General features: G+C 39.7%; 1 protein-coding gene across 7 annotated transcripts in view; it reads left to right on the forward strand.

The window, feature by feature from the left end:
• The window catches only part of LOC137369594 (WD repeat-containing protein 7), a 928,502-nt gene that overhangs the window by 620,276 nt on the left and 291,857 nt on the right, over positions 1-16,369 (forward strand). For all 7 annotated transcript variants that reach the window (XM_068030905.1, XM_068030929.1, XM_068030912.1 and 4 more), the window contains one exon: positions 15,634-15,820. In XM_068030905.1, the coding sequence (XP_067887006.1) occupies positions 15,634-15,820 (187 nt within the window). The remainder of the gene's footprint in view (positions 1-15,633; positions 15,821-16,369) is intronic.

A 16,369-nucleotide genomic window follows, 5' to 3' on the forward strand; every position in this document is an offset into this window, starting at 1 on the left:
CTGTTGTATTTTAGATTACCTAACTGAAAATTCTATTTGAGTAAAACCAGTACTTTTTTGAAGAAAATATAGCATTGACCTACTTCTGAACTATTAAGATTCAGTTCTTCCAACTGCAGAAAGCAATATACGTAAATCAAAGAAATGCAAGAAAATGAAATGGTGACAAAGCATTGTGACATTTTAGAATAGGAGTATTAGATGCTGTGCTATGCTGTTTTCAGTTCTTACATCTTATTCCTTGTATTGGTGCCATGGTGAGCTGTACTCAGGTTCCCATGATCAAATTGTGTAACTTTAACTGAAGTGCTCCATTTTAATTTGAACTGTAAGAGCATAATTGGAGAATGCAGATTCAAAATGAAATCTTAACTGAGAATAGATATTAAAAGACATTTCATATTCCCTTCCCCAATCAAGAAGTTTCTAAAAGATGTATATTCAGCTTTGATCCTTAATAATTTGATCTCATGAAAAATTGCACATATGATTTATACCCCAAACTTTTTGTGAAACAAATTCTGAATTGTGTTTGAAATTTGGTACCAAATGACTATTAATAGGATGGATATGTTTGAAGCCTGTGCAGTGTAGTTTAAAGCCATATTTCAAAGAATAATTGCAGCAAAGATTTAGGATTTTCTGTAACTTGTAATTATGCAAATTATATTCAACTGGCATAGTCTTCCTCTGATTTGCTTGCTAAACCCTTGTTGGCACACTGAAGATTTTTTTGCAGGTGGGTATACTAAAAATTGCCTTGGGCTCTTTGTTTCCCGTTTTTCTCCGTGATGAGTAGCTGACATATAATTGCGATAGCTAAGCCTCAGGGCACATTATTATGGAGGATAAGTAGGATGTTCAGGGTTCCTTTGTGTCCTATTTTAGGAGACGGGGGCCCCATGAAACCTGATTATCTGTTACTGCAAAATTAAATTCTGAACCACTGTGACTGTCGAATGGGATATCAGTGTACCCCAGTACATATTTTTAGTCATTTGGGATAGTTGTCCTTGCGTATCGTAGAGATTTGTCTGTTCCTCAGTGAGGTCATGGATCATCGTATTGAGAAAATGCATACGATCGATTTTGATTGGTTCATTAGAACAGGGACCTATTAAAAGCCTATTACAAGACTTTTTAGCAGCTGTAACATAGTAGGAGAAGCAATTTGTTTTGCTCAATGACGACAAATTCTGTGAAATACGCACAATCTTTTCATACTGTAATTGAATATGAGAGCCACAGACCTTGCCTGTCAGTACTTAATGATGCTGTCCTTTATAATTGAGATACTTAAAGGTTACTCTTGCCAGTGACAATAATCAGAAACTTGCTGCATGCTAGATTCATTTGTTGTTCAACTTGGTGCTTTCATATTTTCTGTTCTCTGGCAATAGTAATTTGCCATCACATTAACCCTTTAAACAAGTGTGATATTTTAGCTATTTATTCTAGAGCCATAACATTGTAATACATTTTTTTTTTAACTTTAATCTTCAAAAAGCCAAAGTGAATGTAAATAGGTCCATTGTGATGAAATTATTAGACCTGTGTTACAAATGATTTTGAAGGCATTGTGAAAGGAGCATGTTTTGCTGGGCCCCAATTGAGAATTTTGCTATTGGTAAACATTCCAATAGTGAATAGTTTTTAAAAACACGTGCTCCCATGTTTGATTCATTTTGTCACGTTGTTTTGCTTTATCACCTTTTTTAAAAACAAGATTCAGTTTGTGTGCTTGTCAGTAGCCTCAACTAGTATAGTGGAGAGTGCTGGTCAGTAATATGAGTGCAATAAACCACATGTTGTTGTAAATGACTTGCTGAAAATCTTTAATATCTTCTTAACAGATAACGCTGGGAAGAAAATTTTTTTAACTGGTCAGTTATTGGGTGAGAAGGGAAGGAGGACTAAAACTGTTGTCTTAGCTGTAAATGTGCTGTCACTTGCAGTCTGAGAATTTAACAAAGATGGTTGAGCACCCATTACATAGATAACAACACGTACCTGGGAATACTTATAAGATGATAATGTTCTTGAAAGGTTCTGATGTCATAAGCCAGAAGGACGAAACTTGAGATATTTAGAATAGTTATCTGCCCATGTTACGCAAGATGGGATGGCAGTTTTAAAGTCATTTTTGTAGTATTTCTATAATATCTAATGTTGCTTTACAGAGTAGTTGTTCAATTTTTGGGGCTGTTTTTGTCACTATAAGTAACTGTCACAGCAAACACGAATGACAAGTGTGCTCCCAAGTGTGATTCATTTTGTCAAGTTGTTGTGCGAAGCAGTGTTCATTCAGCTGGGTAAAAATAAGAGGTGACTTGCTGGTCTGCTGCAGAGAATAAAAATGTGAAAGACACTCCGCAGGAAACCACATCAAAAGTAAGGTGTACGTTAGGGAAAATAAAGAAAAAATGGCAGGGAAGCAGAATAATAGTGAAGGAGATTTTTAAGCACTTGACACTAAAATATCTGATGCAGGTATTAAGTGGAAATTTTTTTAAAAGGTGCATATTCAGGACAAAAAAAACAGTGGAATAAAACCAATAGAGTAGTAAGAACAAGCAAAGAGGAGTGAATGGATTGGAAGAGAGTTGAATTTATTATGCAAGAAATTCAATAATGCCATTTTGTTTTCAACAGTGAATTACAAAGAGGTTCACTACCTTGTGTATATTGTAAGATAACAAAATCAGTCTCCTCACTCAATATATCCCCATTTGTGCACTGCTGTCTTCGTATGGCACAGCTACATGATATAATTGAAACTAAGGACAAGTTGGCACTGTACCATTTGAAAGAATGCCAAGGAAAATGGTATATAAGTGTGTGCTGTTCTCCATTTTTTATTTTATTAATTTGGCAAGGATTTGAGAAACATTGCTTGCATTCACTTTATTTGTTATTTTGATGTGTAATTTTTTTTACTGGCTTCCTTCATGTATTAAACCTTTTTGGATTTGTACTTTTTCTTTCAAACTGACTACAGAGAATATGTTTTGATTTTATATATAGAAGGATAACTAGTGGTAAACAAATGCATGTATTATTTTTGACTAGTGGTTTCACATAATATGAAATCTTTTAGCTTGAGCAGAAAATACAATTTGAAGCAGAAACCACCAGCTGGAGGACAGAAATAATATATAGTCATTTAAAAATAATTTCAAGGCTCTAACGCAATAAATGTTAAGCTACACAAGCATTGTTCTTGTTTACAATATTTTCAGACTCACTTTCTTGCTGCAGTCTTATATGCAAAATAAGATTATTTCACAGTAGCATAAAAAAACAACAAATTGCATTTATACAACACCTTTAACATAATAAAAGACCCCAAGGCGCATGAGAATAATCAGACGAAATATGACTCTGAACCACATAAGGAGATATTAGAACAGGTGGGTCACCAACGTAGGTTTTAAGGAGCATCTTAAAGGAGGTGTAAGAGGCTGAAAGATTTAGGGGAGACTTCCATAGTTTAGGGCCAAGATAGATGAAGACACAGCCACCAATGGTGGGCCAAAGGACATCAGGTAGAGTCATATATGGCACAGAAGAAGGGCTGTCAGTCCATTGAGTTCATACCGGCTATCCGCAGAGCTATCCAGTCAGTCCCACTCCCCCGCTCAATCCTCATAGCCCTGCAAATTTATTTATTTCAAGTGCCCATTAAACTTCCTTTTGAAATCATTGATTGTTTCCACTTCCACCACCCTTGTGGGCAGCAAGTTCCAGGTCATTACCACGCACTGTGTAAAACAATTTTTCCTCACATTCCCTCTGCATCTCTCACCCAAAACCTTCAATCTGTGTTCCCTAGTCCTTGTACAATTGGTGGATGGGAACAACTCCAGCTTTTCCAGCCTAACCTTGTAATTAAAATCCCTCATCCCTGGAACCATTCTGATAAATCTCCTCTGCACCCTCTCAAGGACCCTCATATCCTTCCTAAACTGTGGTGACCAAAACTGGATGCAATACTCCAGTTGGGGCTTAACCAGAGCTTTATAAAGGTTCAGCATAACTTTTGTACTTGTGTACTCAATGCCCCTATTTATGAAGCCCAAGATCCCGTATGCTTTGCTAACCACTCTCTCAATATGTACTTCCACCATGAAAGATTGATGTACATGCACCCCCAGGTCCCTCTGTTCCTGCAAACTCTTTAGAACTGCACCATTAACTCTATATTGCCTCACCCAATCCTTCTGCCAAAATGCATCACCTTACACTTCTCTTTTAAATTCCATATTTGTCTGCCCATTCTGCTTGCCTATCTATGTCCTATTGCAGGCAATTTGTACCATCCTCACTGTTTGCCACTCCTCCAAGTTTGGTATCATTGGCAAATTTTGTGGGGGATTGGTGGTATGGGAGCAGGATCTGTGCCTGCCTCTTGGCAGGATGTGTCAAGCCAAGTAGATGGAGAAAAGGTGTGCACAAGAAGCTAGAGGTCAGGAATGCAGATTTCCCAGAGGATTGTATTGCTGAAGGAGGTCACAAAGATAGGAAAGGGTGAGGCCATTGGAGAGATTTGAACATGGGGATGAGAATTTTAAATGTGAAGTGTTGAACTGGAACCAGTTTAGGTTCCAATGTAGGAGTGATGGGTGAAAGAGTCTAGGTGGGAGTTAGGATACGGGCAGCACAATTTTGGATGAGCTGAAGTGCACCGAGGATAGAAGATTGGAGGCATGGGAATAGTCAAGTCTGGAAGTAACAAAAGTGGATGAGGGTTCCAGCAGCAAATTGGCTGAGGCAGGAGTGGAATTGTGTGTTATTATGGAGATGGAAGTTGACAGCAGAAAAAAATCCAATAATGCAGTTCTGACATTACTTTGGGTTGCCGTTATGGGATTCATTTGTAGGAGCTAGAAGTCATCAAGATACTTGCAGTTGGCAAAGTAGAGACATACTGAAATTAATCGTGCCATCCTATGACCTCCATTTGTATACACTGTAGTATATATAGTCAGTTATACATCTCAGGGTTGAGGTGACATTGATAAACTGTTGGAGTTCCACCTTTGTAGTTTGTGCCTTACCAAAAGCACTGTGGCAAACAGTGAGAATAATACCAATTGCCTGCAATAGGATATAGATAGGTGGGCAGATAAGTGGCAGTTGAAATTTAATACTGAGAAGTGTGAGATGAGGCATTTTGGCAGAAGGGATAGGGAGAGGCAATATAGACTAAATGGCACAGTTCTAAAGAGTGCACAGGAACAGAGGGACCTGAGGGTTCATGTGCATCGATCTTTAAAGGTGGTGGGACATATTGAGAGAGTGGTTAGCAAAGCACATGGGATCTTGGGCTTCATAAATGGAGGCATTGAGTATGAAAGCAGGGAAGTTATGCTGAACCTTTATAAATCTCTGGTTAGACCAGTTCTGGTCACCACACTTGAGGAAAGATGTGAGGGTTCCTGAGACGATGCAGAGGAGATTTACCAGAATGGTTGCAGGGATAAGGGATTTTAGCTACAAGGTTAGGTTAGAGAAGCTGGGGTTGTTCGCCTTGGAGCAAAGGAGATTGAAGGGAGATTTGATAGAGGTAGACAATATTATAACAGATTTAGATAAGGTAGACAAAGAAAAACTATTCCCAATAGCTGATGGTACAAGGACCAGAGGACACAAATTTAAGATTTGTGAGGAAGAACTTTTTTACACAGCGAGTGGTAATGACCTGAAACATGCTGCCTACGAGGGTGATGGAAGCGGAGACAATCAAAGATTTCAAAAGGAAATTGGATGAGTACTTGAGGGAAATAAACTTGCAGGTCACCGGGTAGAGTGGGAAATGGGACTGACTGGATTGCTGTACAGAGAACCAGCATGGACTCGGGCTGAATAGCCACCTCCTGTGCCATAAATGACTCTATGCTACCTCAGCCTCTCTTTTTTTCCTTGTACTCCTCCAACCTTTGTTTTATCCTCTATGCTAAATTGAAAGCTACTTTTTATTTTTGCTTGCCAATTTACCAAATGATGATTTTGCAGTCCATATCCATTAAAGGGTTAATTCATGACAAATGGATGATAACTATTAATTCCTTTTGAACTACAATTTATATTTGCATCTGTGAGGCTGGCTGATTCACTCATGCATTACTTTCAGCATCTCAAATCAAAAGACAGATTGCATTTCATGAGAAAGAACGGTATTACTATGCCACTGTAACAAAGAAAATATTTGCACAGCTACAAGCTACAGCTACATTTGTAGTAGGGAGAACTTAATAAGGATCAGTAAGATAAAGGCTGGAATTATTATACTTGTGTGCAAAAAATCCTGAGTAGAGTAAATTCAGAAAGGATATTACAGGTTGTTCACCATTGAAATGCAACCTTTGTCTTTTGCAGCCTACTGAATCTTTCATTCTGTAACTGTGTAGGTCATTTTTATATAAACTTAATTTTGCTTATCTGTCTTATACATTGGGCAGAAGAGTTTTGAAATTCATGGCTTTAGCTATGAGTAACTAATCTTGCAGTGGGTAAATATCATATGTGACTTGTTGGTTATGGTATAATTCATGCTGGAATGTATGCTTTTAATAAAACGTGTTTTAATTTTTGATCGAATTAGCTTAAAATTCACACTTGTGGTCTAAACTAATACTAACTGAATACTGATGAATACACACTATCTTCAACCAAGCTGTCAACTGTGAATTCAGATTAGCATAGCTGCTGTATGTCCTGTGCCAGATAATGGGCTCAAAGGTTAAGAGCAAAGGATCTCAACAGCTCCAATCAGCAGAGCTTTTCCAGAGCTAATTACCTCTTTACTGTGCTGACTGTAATGTGACATGTTTATTGCCTTAACTAACAATCATTAGCTTAGTTGATGTTTTGTCAATATTAATTCGTTCATTTAAGCCAAGTCAAAGCTTAAACAAAGATGTCTGTTCTCAGAAATCAGCAGCAGAATGAGGACTGTTTGTTCTGACCCCTTCATGTATAAGATGGAGAAAAATTAAACTACAATTGTTTTGCTATCAGAGAAAGCCTCATTTTCTCATCCTGTAAAGGTTTAAGATCTGTCCAGATTGAAACAGGTGTAGATTTCTGCTCTTACACAACACGTCACGGACTTTAACATTCGTTGAATATTCATTATTTTCACCCACTAATAAAATATGTGCTTTATCATTTACCAGTTACGTAACTTGTTCTCTGTAAATTTCAAATTATGACAACAGAATTGGACAAATTGTGTTTTGTTGTATTTACTTTGTGTCTGTACAAAAAAAAATCTCATCCACGTCTATTAGGATTATTTTGTTGTATCATAATGCGAAAGCTTGACAGTGCAATAGAGTTTATATCTTTTGCTTTTTGGTTATTGTATTTGAAAGTGTTAATTAATTTAGGTCTTGGAGATTATTCTTGAATGCGATTAGATTTGAACAAGCCTGAGACTCGAAGTGGTTGGCAACAAAACAGATCCAGTCGGTTTCTGAATACAGTAGCTGCAATATCAACTCCCATAAGTGATACTGGAAGTGAGATAAATCACAAGATTTTGGGCTTCCACCAGAGGGTTCTCTGTTTACTGGAGGTGTCAATTGACATAGAGAGACCCCCCCCCCTACCCCAACAACTTACCAGACTGCAGAGACCAACCCTGTCCTCCAATTTCAGGGGGCTTCCCCCCACCAATTTCAGAGATCCCCAAATGCTGAGAGCATCCTCATATCAGACACCTTCCTGAATGCCAACACTCATCATTCCTGACTCTCCATTCCCCTCCCAACAAGGCATTGTCTCTCTTTGGTGCTGGTCGAGTGATGTCACAGGGTGGAATATGGAGTTCTTTACCCAGCATCTATAGTGGCAGAGATACCCCTCTATCCCTGGGATAAAACGATGAAAGCATTCATTCCCTGCTGCAATGGATTCTCCATTAAATAAAAGTCTTTTGTTTTCACCTGTTGCTGTCTCACACTTATCTCTGTATCTGGTGCTTGTTGCCCTCCGATTTGAACTGTCCGTAGTTCGTAATTTGTGAGCATTTGTGATTTCAAGGGGCAGTTTGTGTTTATTATAACCTAAGTTATTTGGGACTGTCAGTAAGAGTTCAGTTTTTGCAGGTGTCTGTCCAGAATTTACTGTACATGCAAGTTGTTGTAAAATGTTTTCTGTAGCAGATATCTAAAATGAGAAGAATTTTGCAAATTTCTATGTTTTATTCATGGCAGTTTTGTAATGGTCTTTGGAAAGTATTTTTATTACCACTTTCTCAGCCAGATTGCTAACTTGTGGAATCAAGGGTGAAACCCGCATCAAATCACTTAGTGGTGTACGGCATTAAGGTTACTCCTATTTCATTTTCTTTTTTAAACATACATTTTCTTAGTACTTATTTGAGACAAAGTTTTTTTTTAAAAGCAGCAATGGAACTTGAATCTTAAAAGTGTTTGGACTTGGTGGATGATGAGTCTAGGGAAGGGAGTATAGATAGTCTGGGTCATGTCGATATCAAAAAGGAGGTGGTGTTGGGCGTCCTGAAAAACATTAAGGTAGATAAGTCCCCAGGGCCTGATGGGATCTACCCCAGAATACTGAGGGAGGCAAGGGAGGAAATTGCTGGGGCCTTGACGGAAATCTTTGCATCCTCATTGGCTACAGGTGAGGTCCCAGAGGACTGGAGAATAGCCAATGTTGTTCCTTTGTTTAAGAAGGGTAGCAAGGATAATCCAGGAAATTACAGGCCGGTAAGATTTACGTCAGTGGTAGGGATATTATTGGAGAGGATTCTTCGGGACAGGCTTTACTCCCATTTGGAAACAAATGGACTTATTAGCGAGAGGCAGCATGGATTTGTGAAGGGGAAGTCGTGTCTCACTAGCTTGATTGAGTTTTTTGAGCAAGTGACGAAGATGATTGATGAAGGAAGGGCAGTGGATGTTGTCTACATGGACTTCAGTAAAGCCTTTGATAAGGTCCCTCATGGCAGACTGGTACAAAAGGTGAAGTCACACGGGATCAGAGGTGAGCTGGCAAGATGGATACAGAACTGGCTCGGTCATAGAAGACAGAGGGTAGCAGTGGAAGGGTGATTTTCTGAATGGAGGGATGTGACTAGTGGTGTTGTTCATGGATCAGTGTTGGTTCCTTTGCTGTTTGTAGGAGGAAAATGTAGCTGGTCTGATTAGTAAGTTTGCGGCCGACACAAAGGTAGATCGGTTCGAGACTTGGGCGGAGAAATGGCAGATGGAGTTTAATCCGGACAAATGTGAGGTAATGCATTTTGGAATATCTAATACAGGTGGGAAGTATGCAGTAAATGGCAGAACCCTTAGACGTATTGACAGGCAGAGAGATCTGGGCGTACAGGTCCACAGATCACTGAAAGTGGCAACGCAGGTGGATAAGGTAGTCAAGAAGGCATACGGCATGCTTGCCTTCATCGGTCGGGGCATAGAGTATAAAAATTGGCAAGTCATGCTGCAGCTGTACAGAATCTTAGTTAGGCCACACTTGGAATATTGCGTACAATTCTGGTCGCCACACTACCAGAAGGATGTTGAGGCTTTGGAGAGGGTACAGAAGAGATTTACCAGGATGTTGCCTGGTCTGGAGGGTATTAGCTATGAGGAGAGGTTGGATAAACTCAGATTGTTTTCACTGGAACGACGGAGGTGGAGGGGTGACATGACAGAGGTTTGCAAAGTTATGAGTGGCATGGACAGAGTGGATAGTCAGAAGCTTTTTCCCAGGGTGGAAGGGTCAGTTACTAGGGGACATAGGTTTAAGGCATGAGGGGCAAAGTTTAGAGGGGATGTGCGAGGCAAGTGTTTTACACAGATGGTGGTGAGTGCCTGGAACTTGCTCCTGGGGGAGGTGGTAGAAGCAGGTATGACAGCGACGTTTAAGAAGCATCTTGACAAATACATGAATCGGATGGGAATAGAGGGATTCAGACCCCGTAAGTGTAGAAGGCTTTAGTTTAGGCAGGCATCAAGATCGGCGCAGGCTTGGAGGGCCGAATGGCCTGTTCCTGTGCTGTACTGTTCTTTGTTCTTTGTTTTTTTTTTCCTTTTTAGCACAGAATGCTGCAGCTACCTGTTGTAACCCTATTGTGACCCAGTGAAATTGGATCACAACATTTACAACACAAGAAGACTAAATTTACAGATTTATAAAACAGTTTGTAATATTTTTTAACAGCAGCTACTTGCATTTATATCACACTTTTGACATCATAAAACGTCCCAAGGCATTTCACAGTTGTGTCAACTATGTTGGGGTATGACAGGCGATGTGTGTAGACTAGACCGGGTAAAGATGACAGGTTTCCTTCCCTCAAGGACATTAGTGAAGTGATTGGGTTTTTACAATGATGTGACAGATTCATGGTCACTTTTACTGAAGCCAGGTATTTTTTAAACTGAATGCAAATTCTGAAACTGCCAAGGCGGAATTTGAACTCTCATTTTCTATGTTTTAGTCCAGGTCACTGGATTATTCGTCCGGTAACATAACCGCTGCACTCTTGTCCTCAAAGAAAAAAGCTAGGCCAAAATTGCATCTGCTGGTTTTGCTTCATTTAAAAAAAAATGTTATCATGCACTTTTTAAATTTCTGCTTTTTAACTGCTCGCCACCCACATACAACACCTCAAATTAAGCTGAAAAAATATACAGGTGCTCTGCCCGGCTTTCTCCAATGGCACTGTAACTGATAGCCCAGAATTTTCTTTTTTTGTCATTGGTTTTCTTTGGAAACCTCAATATAATTCCTACTCTGTTAGCCCAGCCAAGAGATGAATTCACTGTGTGGGTAGTTGTGGTTAGGAGCTACATAAAATTACTTACAATCTACAGCACAGAAACAGGCCATTCAGCCCAATTAGTCCATCCCAGCATTTATGCTCCATACAAGTCTTCTCCCACCCTCTTCTGACCCTATCAACACTTCTATTACTGCATGTTCATCGCAATGACCTTATACAAAAATTAATATATACCGACTGGGGAAGGAAATTAGATTACTTCTCAGTAAATTTGCAGTGATTACATCCTAATTATTAATCTTTCAGTGCAGATCCTTCTGCATGGAATACGTGGCGTGTTCTGACAGTCACTGTCCATTAGAATCTCTGCTGCAGGCAAGAAATACAATGTATGCAAATCTTCAGGTTTAAGAAATGCTTCAAACTCAGCTTCACTCTCAAAACTTGGTATCTGAATTTCTGAGTCAGATTCCTGACTTGAAATCTAGTCTAACTAACCATTTTTTCTATTTCTCAGCAAGTGCCTCGATTGAAATTGGCATGGTTAAGCTGCTTGCTTTTGTATTTTTTTATTTGTTTTTCTATTTTAGCAGTGTTACTTGAATAGAATATATAATTTCCAGTTAATCATAAATATGCAAACTATGTAGAATCCCGATGTGCATTTTATTTATTTTAAAGTAATGCAGTTCCATAAAATGCATAGGAATTGAGGAATTCGAGTTAAACCTAAAGTATGCAGCATTTATCAGTTCTAATTCTTTCTCCTATTTTAATGAGGATATCCATTCCCTTTTTCTACATAATTTTTGATCAGTTTCCTTAACATAATTTACAGCATTATTTACAGAAATTTGTTGCTGTTCAAGAGTCATGTTCTGATGACATTACATTGCATTCCTAAGAATGTCCATCCATATTTTTCTTTGCTGGGAATGAGAGGAGATTAACTATTGTTTATAGTTAACGCACATAATTGGTGGGATGTGAGCAAGGAACAAATGTTAAAATAGAATACTTGAGTAACAAATTATGTAGCATAATCTCTGCTTTATTACATTGCCACTGTAGCTGGGAAATATTTTGACGTTTGATTGATTTTGGCCCCATAATGCCGCACATACTTCAGAGGCTAGAAATTTTTATAAGCCATGTTTCCAGCTACACGATTGACTTTCATAACTGAATTCTCAAAAGATCAAATAACACCTCACCAAAGAAATTTGAGGATGTTAAATTTGAAATTATGATGAGTTTTTGCTTATGATGCCTATAGAATGTTCTATTTAAACACATTTGCTTTGTGAAACAAACCTAGGTGGTCCTGCATTTATCTCTGTTTAGTTCCAATATTGAAACCTGAGCTACTAATGTCAATGTATTTTTGTTGACGCATCACCGTCTTCTCCTTATTTTATTTTCATTGTTATTTAATTAGGCTGCTCGTCCAGTTCAAGATGAATATCTGTCTTGCACGAATGTTCTTTCTCTGCATGAAAAGAAAATTGCTTCGTCTGGCTGCTTCCTTTCAAAACTGACATTCATGGATTTTATATTTGAGTTTTAGATGCTATTAACATGGGAAAAGATGTTAACTTGTTTTTAAAAAAAGGCACTGTTATGCAAAATATTATTGAAAAAATTTTTAAAAAATTAAACCATTACCTTTTACCTGTCTATATTTGGCAAAAACTGTAGTTAGTTGTGGCCCTCTCTATACTTACATTATGTGGCCAGATAATTATCCAGCACAGATTGATGCTGAGAGCTATGGCTGTAATTCACCCTATGCTTATCTGTAAGCAATAACCAAAAGGTTTCCGATAGATACCAGCATAAGCTGCCATGACGCTCTCCTGAGATCCTTCCCCTTCATGCACTTTGCTGACCACTGCAGAAGGATAGCTACATCCACAGGGTCTGCAGCTTGTGACCCAAAGATACTCTTCTTTCTGTTTGGGCGACTGATGCTAAGCCAGTGATACTGTGTGTGTGATTTTATGAAGCAGGAAAGAGCATCTGGAGCTTTTTTTTTGGTTGTGCTTTGAAATCTTTCCAAGATTTTAACAAATAAACTGTCAATCTCAAATGCCATAAATAATTTTTTTGATCAGTTATTTGAGCTGTAAATTTCCTCAGGCTTAATATTTTGCTAAAATAAATGGCCCCACCTCGAAGACCCCCCCTCCCCTTGTGATCAACACCCACCTCAGCGCCCCTTCCCCTCCCCCTCACCGGGGCCTGGTTTATTGGCCCCGGTGATCCCCAACGCCACTTAGCTTCTCCAGCATCCATAGCTGGCTGGGTCCGGGGACTGCTGGAGTCCCAGCAGTGGCCACTGTTCCCAGCTGCAGAGACTGAAGAGCTGCCAGCCCTCTGGCTGGCAGCTCTTGGAGGCGGGGCATCCTGCCTTAGAGGGGTGAATAACATGACCTCAGGCAATTAATATCCTGAGCCATGAAAAAGAGCTTTGTGGCATCCAGGCTATTCTGGGAAATTCCTCTGCCACCAAAAAGGCAGTTTAAAACAAGTTCCAAGAGGCATATGAGCCAGCCTACCTTTTTTATTCAATCAGTCCAGAGATCATTAACCTCCCTTTTGAACATTATTTTGCATCTACGGACTGAATTTTTGTCACGCATGAGCAAGTCCTGCCGCTGGAGCCAAAAGCGAAGGCGACCCCCTTTCAGCAAGCAGTGGGACCGGGGGTAGCATGTTGACAGCGGCGGCAATTAACAGGCTGCTTCCAAGAACTGCTGGCCCAATCAGAGGACTGGCAGTTCAGCAGCCTTAGTTGTGCCACCGCTAGCAGTGAGCATTACTGAGGCTGCAGCTCCAAGGAGAGGGCACCTTAATGGTGGGATGCCCTCATAGAAAGTTGAGGTAGGTTGGGGACGATCGAGGTGGTAGGGGTCATGGAGTGGCAGTGGTGTCATTGCTGCTGTGGGGGTAGCCCTACCATGGGCCACAGAGTGTCCAAAATGGAGGGCTTCCCCACCCCCAAACTCTCCAGAGTCTGCTGGGAAACTCCCAGGTTTCACTAGACAGCCTCTCTATCTGGCAGTGGGCCCTCCCAGTGCAGGCAAAATGCCCACAGAGGCAGAAATGCCCTTTAAATGGTCACTGAAGTGACTCAATTGGCCACCTGGCAGTTGGCCAAGCCACCAACCTTCTTGAAACAAAAACAAGAAATGCTGGATTCACTCAGCAGGTCTGGCAGCATCTGTGGAAAGAGAAGCAGAGTTAACGTTTCGGGTCAGTGACCCTTCTTCGGAACTGACAAATGCCAACCTTCTTGCACTGGCAGTATGGCATGGCGGCAGGAAGATGTCGGCCTCTCTTCCCGATGCCGGCCCCTGCCATTTTTCCAGCTCTTACATCGCAGCTGGTCACCAATGGGTTGGGAAAATTCATCCTACATTTTTTTAATATAAATTATCGAATTCAAATAGTGTATCCACACGGACACAGTCTGCCCGTTCATTATTTAAATGCCACAAACACATTTCCCCGAAGTCTATGCTTTGCTAAATTAAAAAGATCCAGCACTCTAAGCTTATCATGAGAACTAAGGACTTTTCTTATTAATAGTCCTCTTCTGAATCTATTTCAAGGCCTCTATATTACCCACTATCTGCGGAGACTCAAACTGGAGAAGGCCTAACCAAGATCTTGTGCGAAGACACTATAGTGTTTTATTGTTTTGTACTGGATCACGCTAGCAGTACTTCGCAGTACTTTATTCACCTATGCACTAGGCTCGCAGCATGAATCATGAACTTTTCGAGACTCATACACTATAACACCTAGCTTCTTTCCCACTCAACACACTTTGTTCAGACCCCTGCATACTTTATATATGCTTCGTATTAGCACGTGCAGAACCTTACACTTATCTACATTAAATGTCACCTTCCAGACACAGGCCCATTCCCCCATCACACTTAGATCTGATTGTAGTTTTGTTTCTCATACTAGGTCGAACAAATCTTTGTATCATCTGCTAACTACTGTTTAGCATCACCTTCGCCCAGAGGACTAATATAGATAAGAGCATTAATATAGATCATTAACAATCATGGACAGTGCTATCAAGCAGCCCTTATTTACCAATAACCTGTCACCGATGGGTTCCAGACTCCAGTGGACTCCAAACCTCGTTACAGCCTTGATCCAAATATGGACAAACGAACTCAACTCCAGAAGTGACATCAAGGCAGCACTTAACCAAATTGCAGCAAAGAGTCCTAGTAAAACTGAAGTCAATGAGGATTAGAACCAATGAAATGTTATATTTCTACAGATGATAGGCAATAATGATGTTACTGCTAGTGTCAGCAAAAGAAAAAACTGCAGGAGCTCAGTTTTCCTATTTTGCTGAGCATTGGTGATGCACAGCTTCCTGGTTCATGTTCTTTTATTGTTTTTTCTGTTCCAAATCCATGGAACCCTGATGGGGAACGAAAAAACTCTGCTGCCAGGAAAGGGATGGAGAGAGGAAGGAAATATCACAGCTGGCTTTCATTAATTAATATTTATATTTTTGCACAGAGAGTTGACTGGCATGGCAACTACTCATAAAGGAAAAAAAGATGGATACATAATATGTCCGTACATTCCTTGGTATTTATGACTTTTCATAGCTGAGTCATCTTGCCAAATATCCACATTAGCCTTACTTGAAAGTACTTCTGTAACTGCAGATTGCGTACTGCCCAAATTGCAAATTTCTGCAGTATGTTTGAAATGGAAAATTTTAGTCTACACTATAGCTCGTTAAAACAAAGTATATTACAGTTAAAGATTCAGATATTTTAGCTGTAATAATAATTTTCCACTTTTTTTTTTATACTAACTTCTCCTATTTTCATTACCAGGCAAAGCTCTGACATTCCTCCTGTTGCAGCCATCTAGCCCTAAGCTTCCAGCGCACAGCACAATTCGCAGAACTGCCATTGATTTGATTGGGCGTGGCTTTACTGTGTGGGAACCCTATATGGACGTGTCAGCTGTGTTGATGGGACTTCTAGAGCTCTGTGCTGATGCTGAAAAACATCTCACCAAGTAAGTAGAGAATTGAAAGAACACAAGCTTAAATCAGTTTGAAAAGGGCTTGATGGCAATGATTTTGTTCCATACTTATTAAAAATAATGTTCCATTCAGCAGTCAGCATTTTCTTATCCTAACCAGAGTTCAGAGGACTCCAGCTGAAAATTATACGAGAGGAACACTAAACTATTTGGGTCCTTTTCCTTCTCTTTGAAGTAATGTATTCACAACAACAAAACCATACACTTATTTATTGCCTTTGATGTAGGAAAATGTCTCAGTGCGCTTCACATAGACAAAAGTTGACACCAGCCAAAAAGGGAAATACTAGGAGTGACTGAAAGCTTCTATGAACGTTTTTTTACATTAAGGTGCGATATAAAAGCAAGCTGTTGTTGTAAAGTTCTATTTATCTGTGTCCCTAGATATTTCTCCTCTTCTACCTTAAGAATCTTACTGTACGTTCTTCTAGTGTTTTTCCTAAGATATGCCAATTTACATTCTTTTGTTTTAAATTGTGTCTGCCACTTATCTGTACACTCTTCTAACCTATTTTTGTCCTT

The sequence above is a fragment of the Heterodontus francisci genome, chromosome 1 (genome assembly GCF_036365525.1).
Source record: "Heterodontus francisci isolate sHetFra1 chromosome 1, sHetFra1.hap1, whole genome shotgun sequence".
In the NCBI taxonomy this organism is placed as follows: domain Eukaryota; kingdom Metazoa; phylum Chordata; class Chondrichthyes; order Heterodontiformes; family Heterodontidae; genus Heterodontus; species Heterodontus francisci.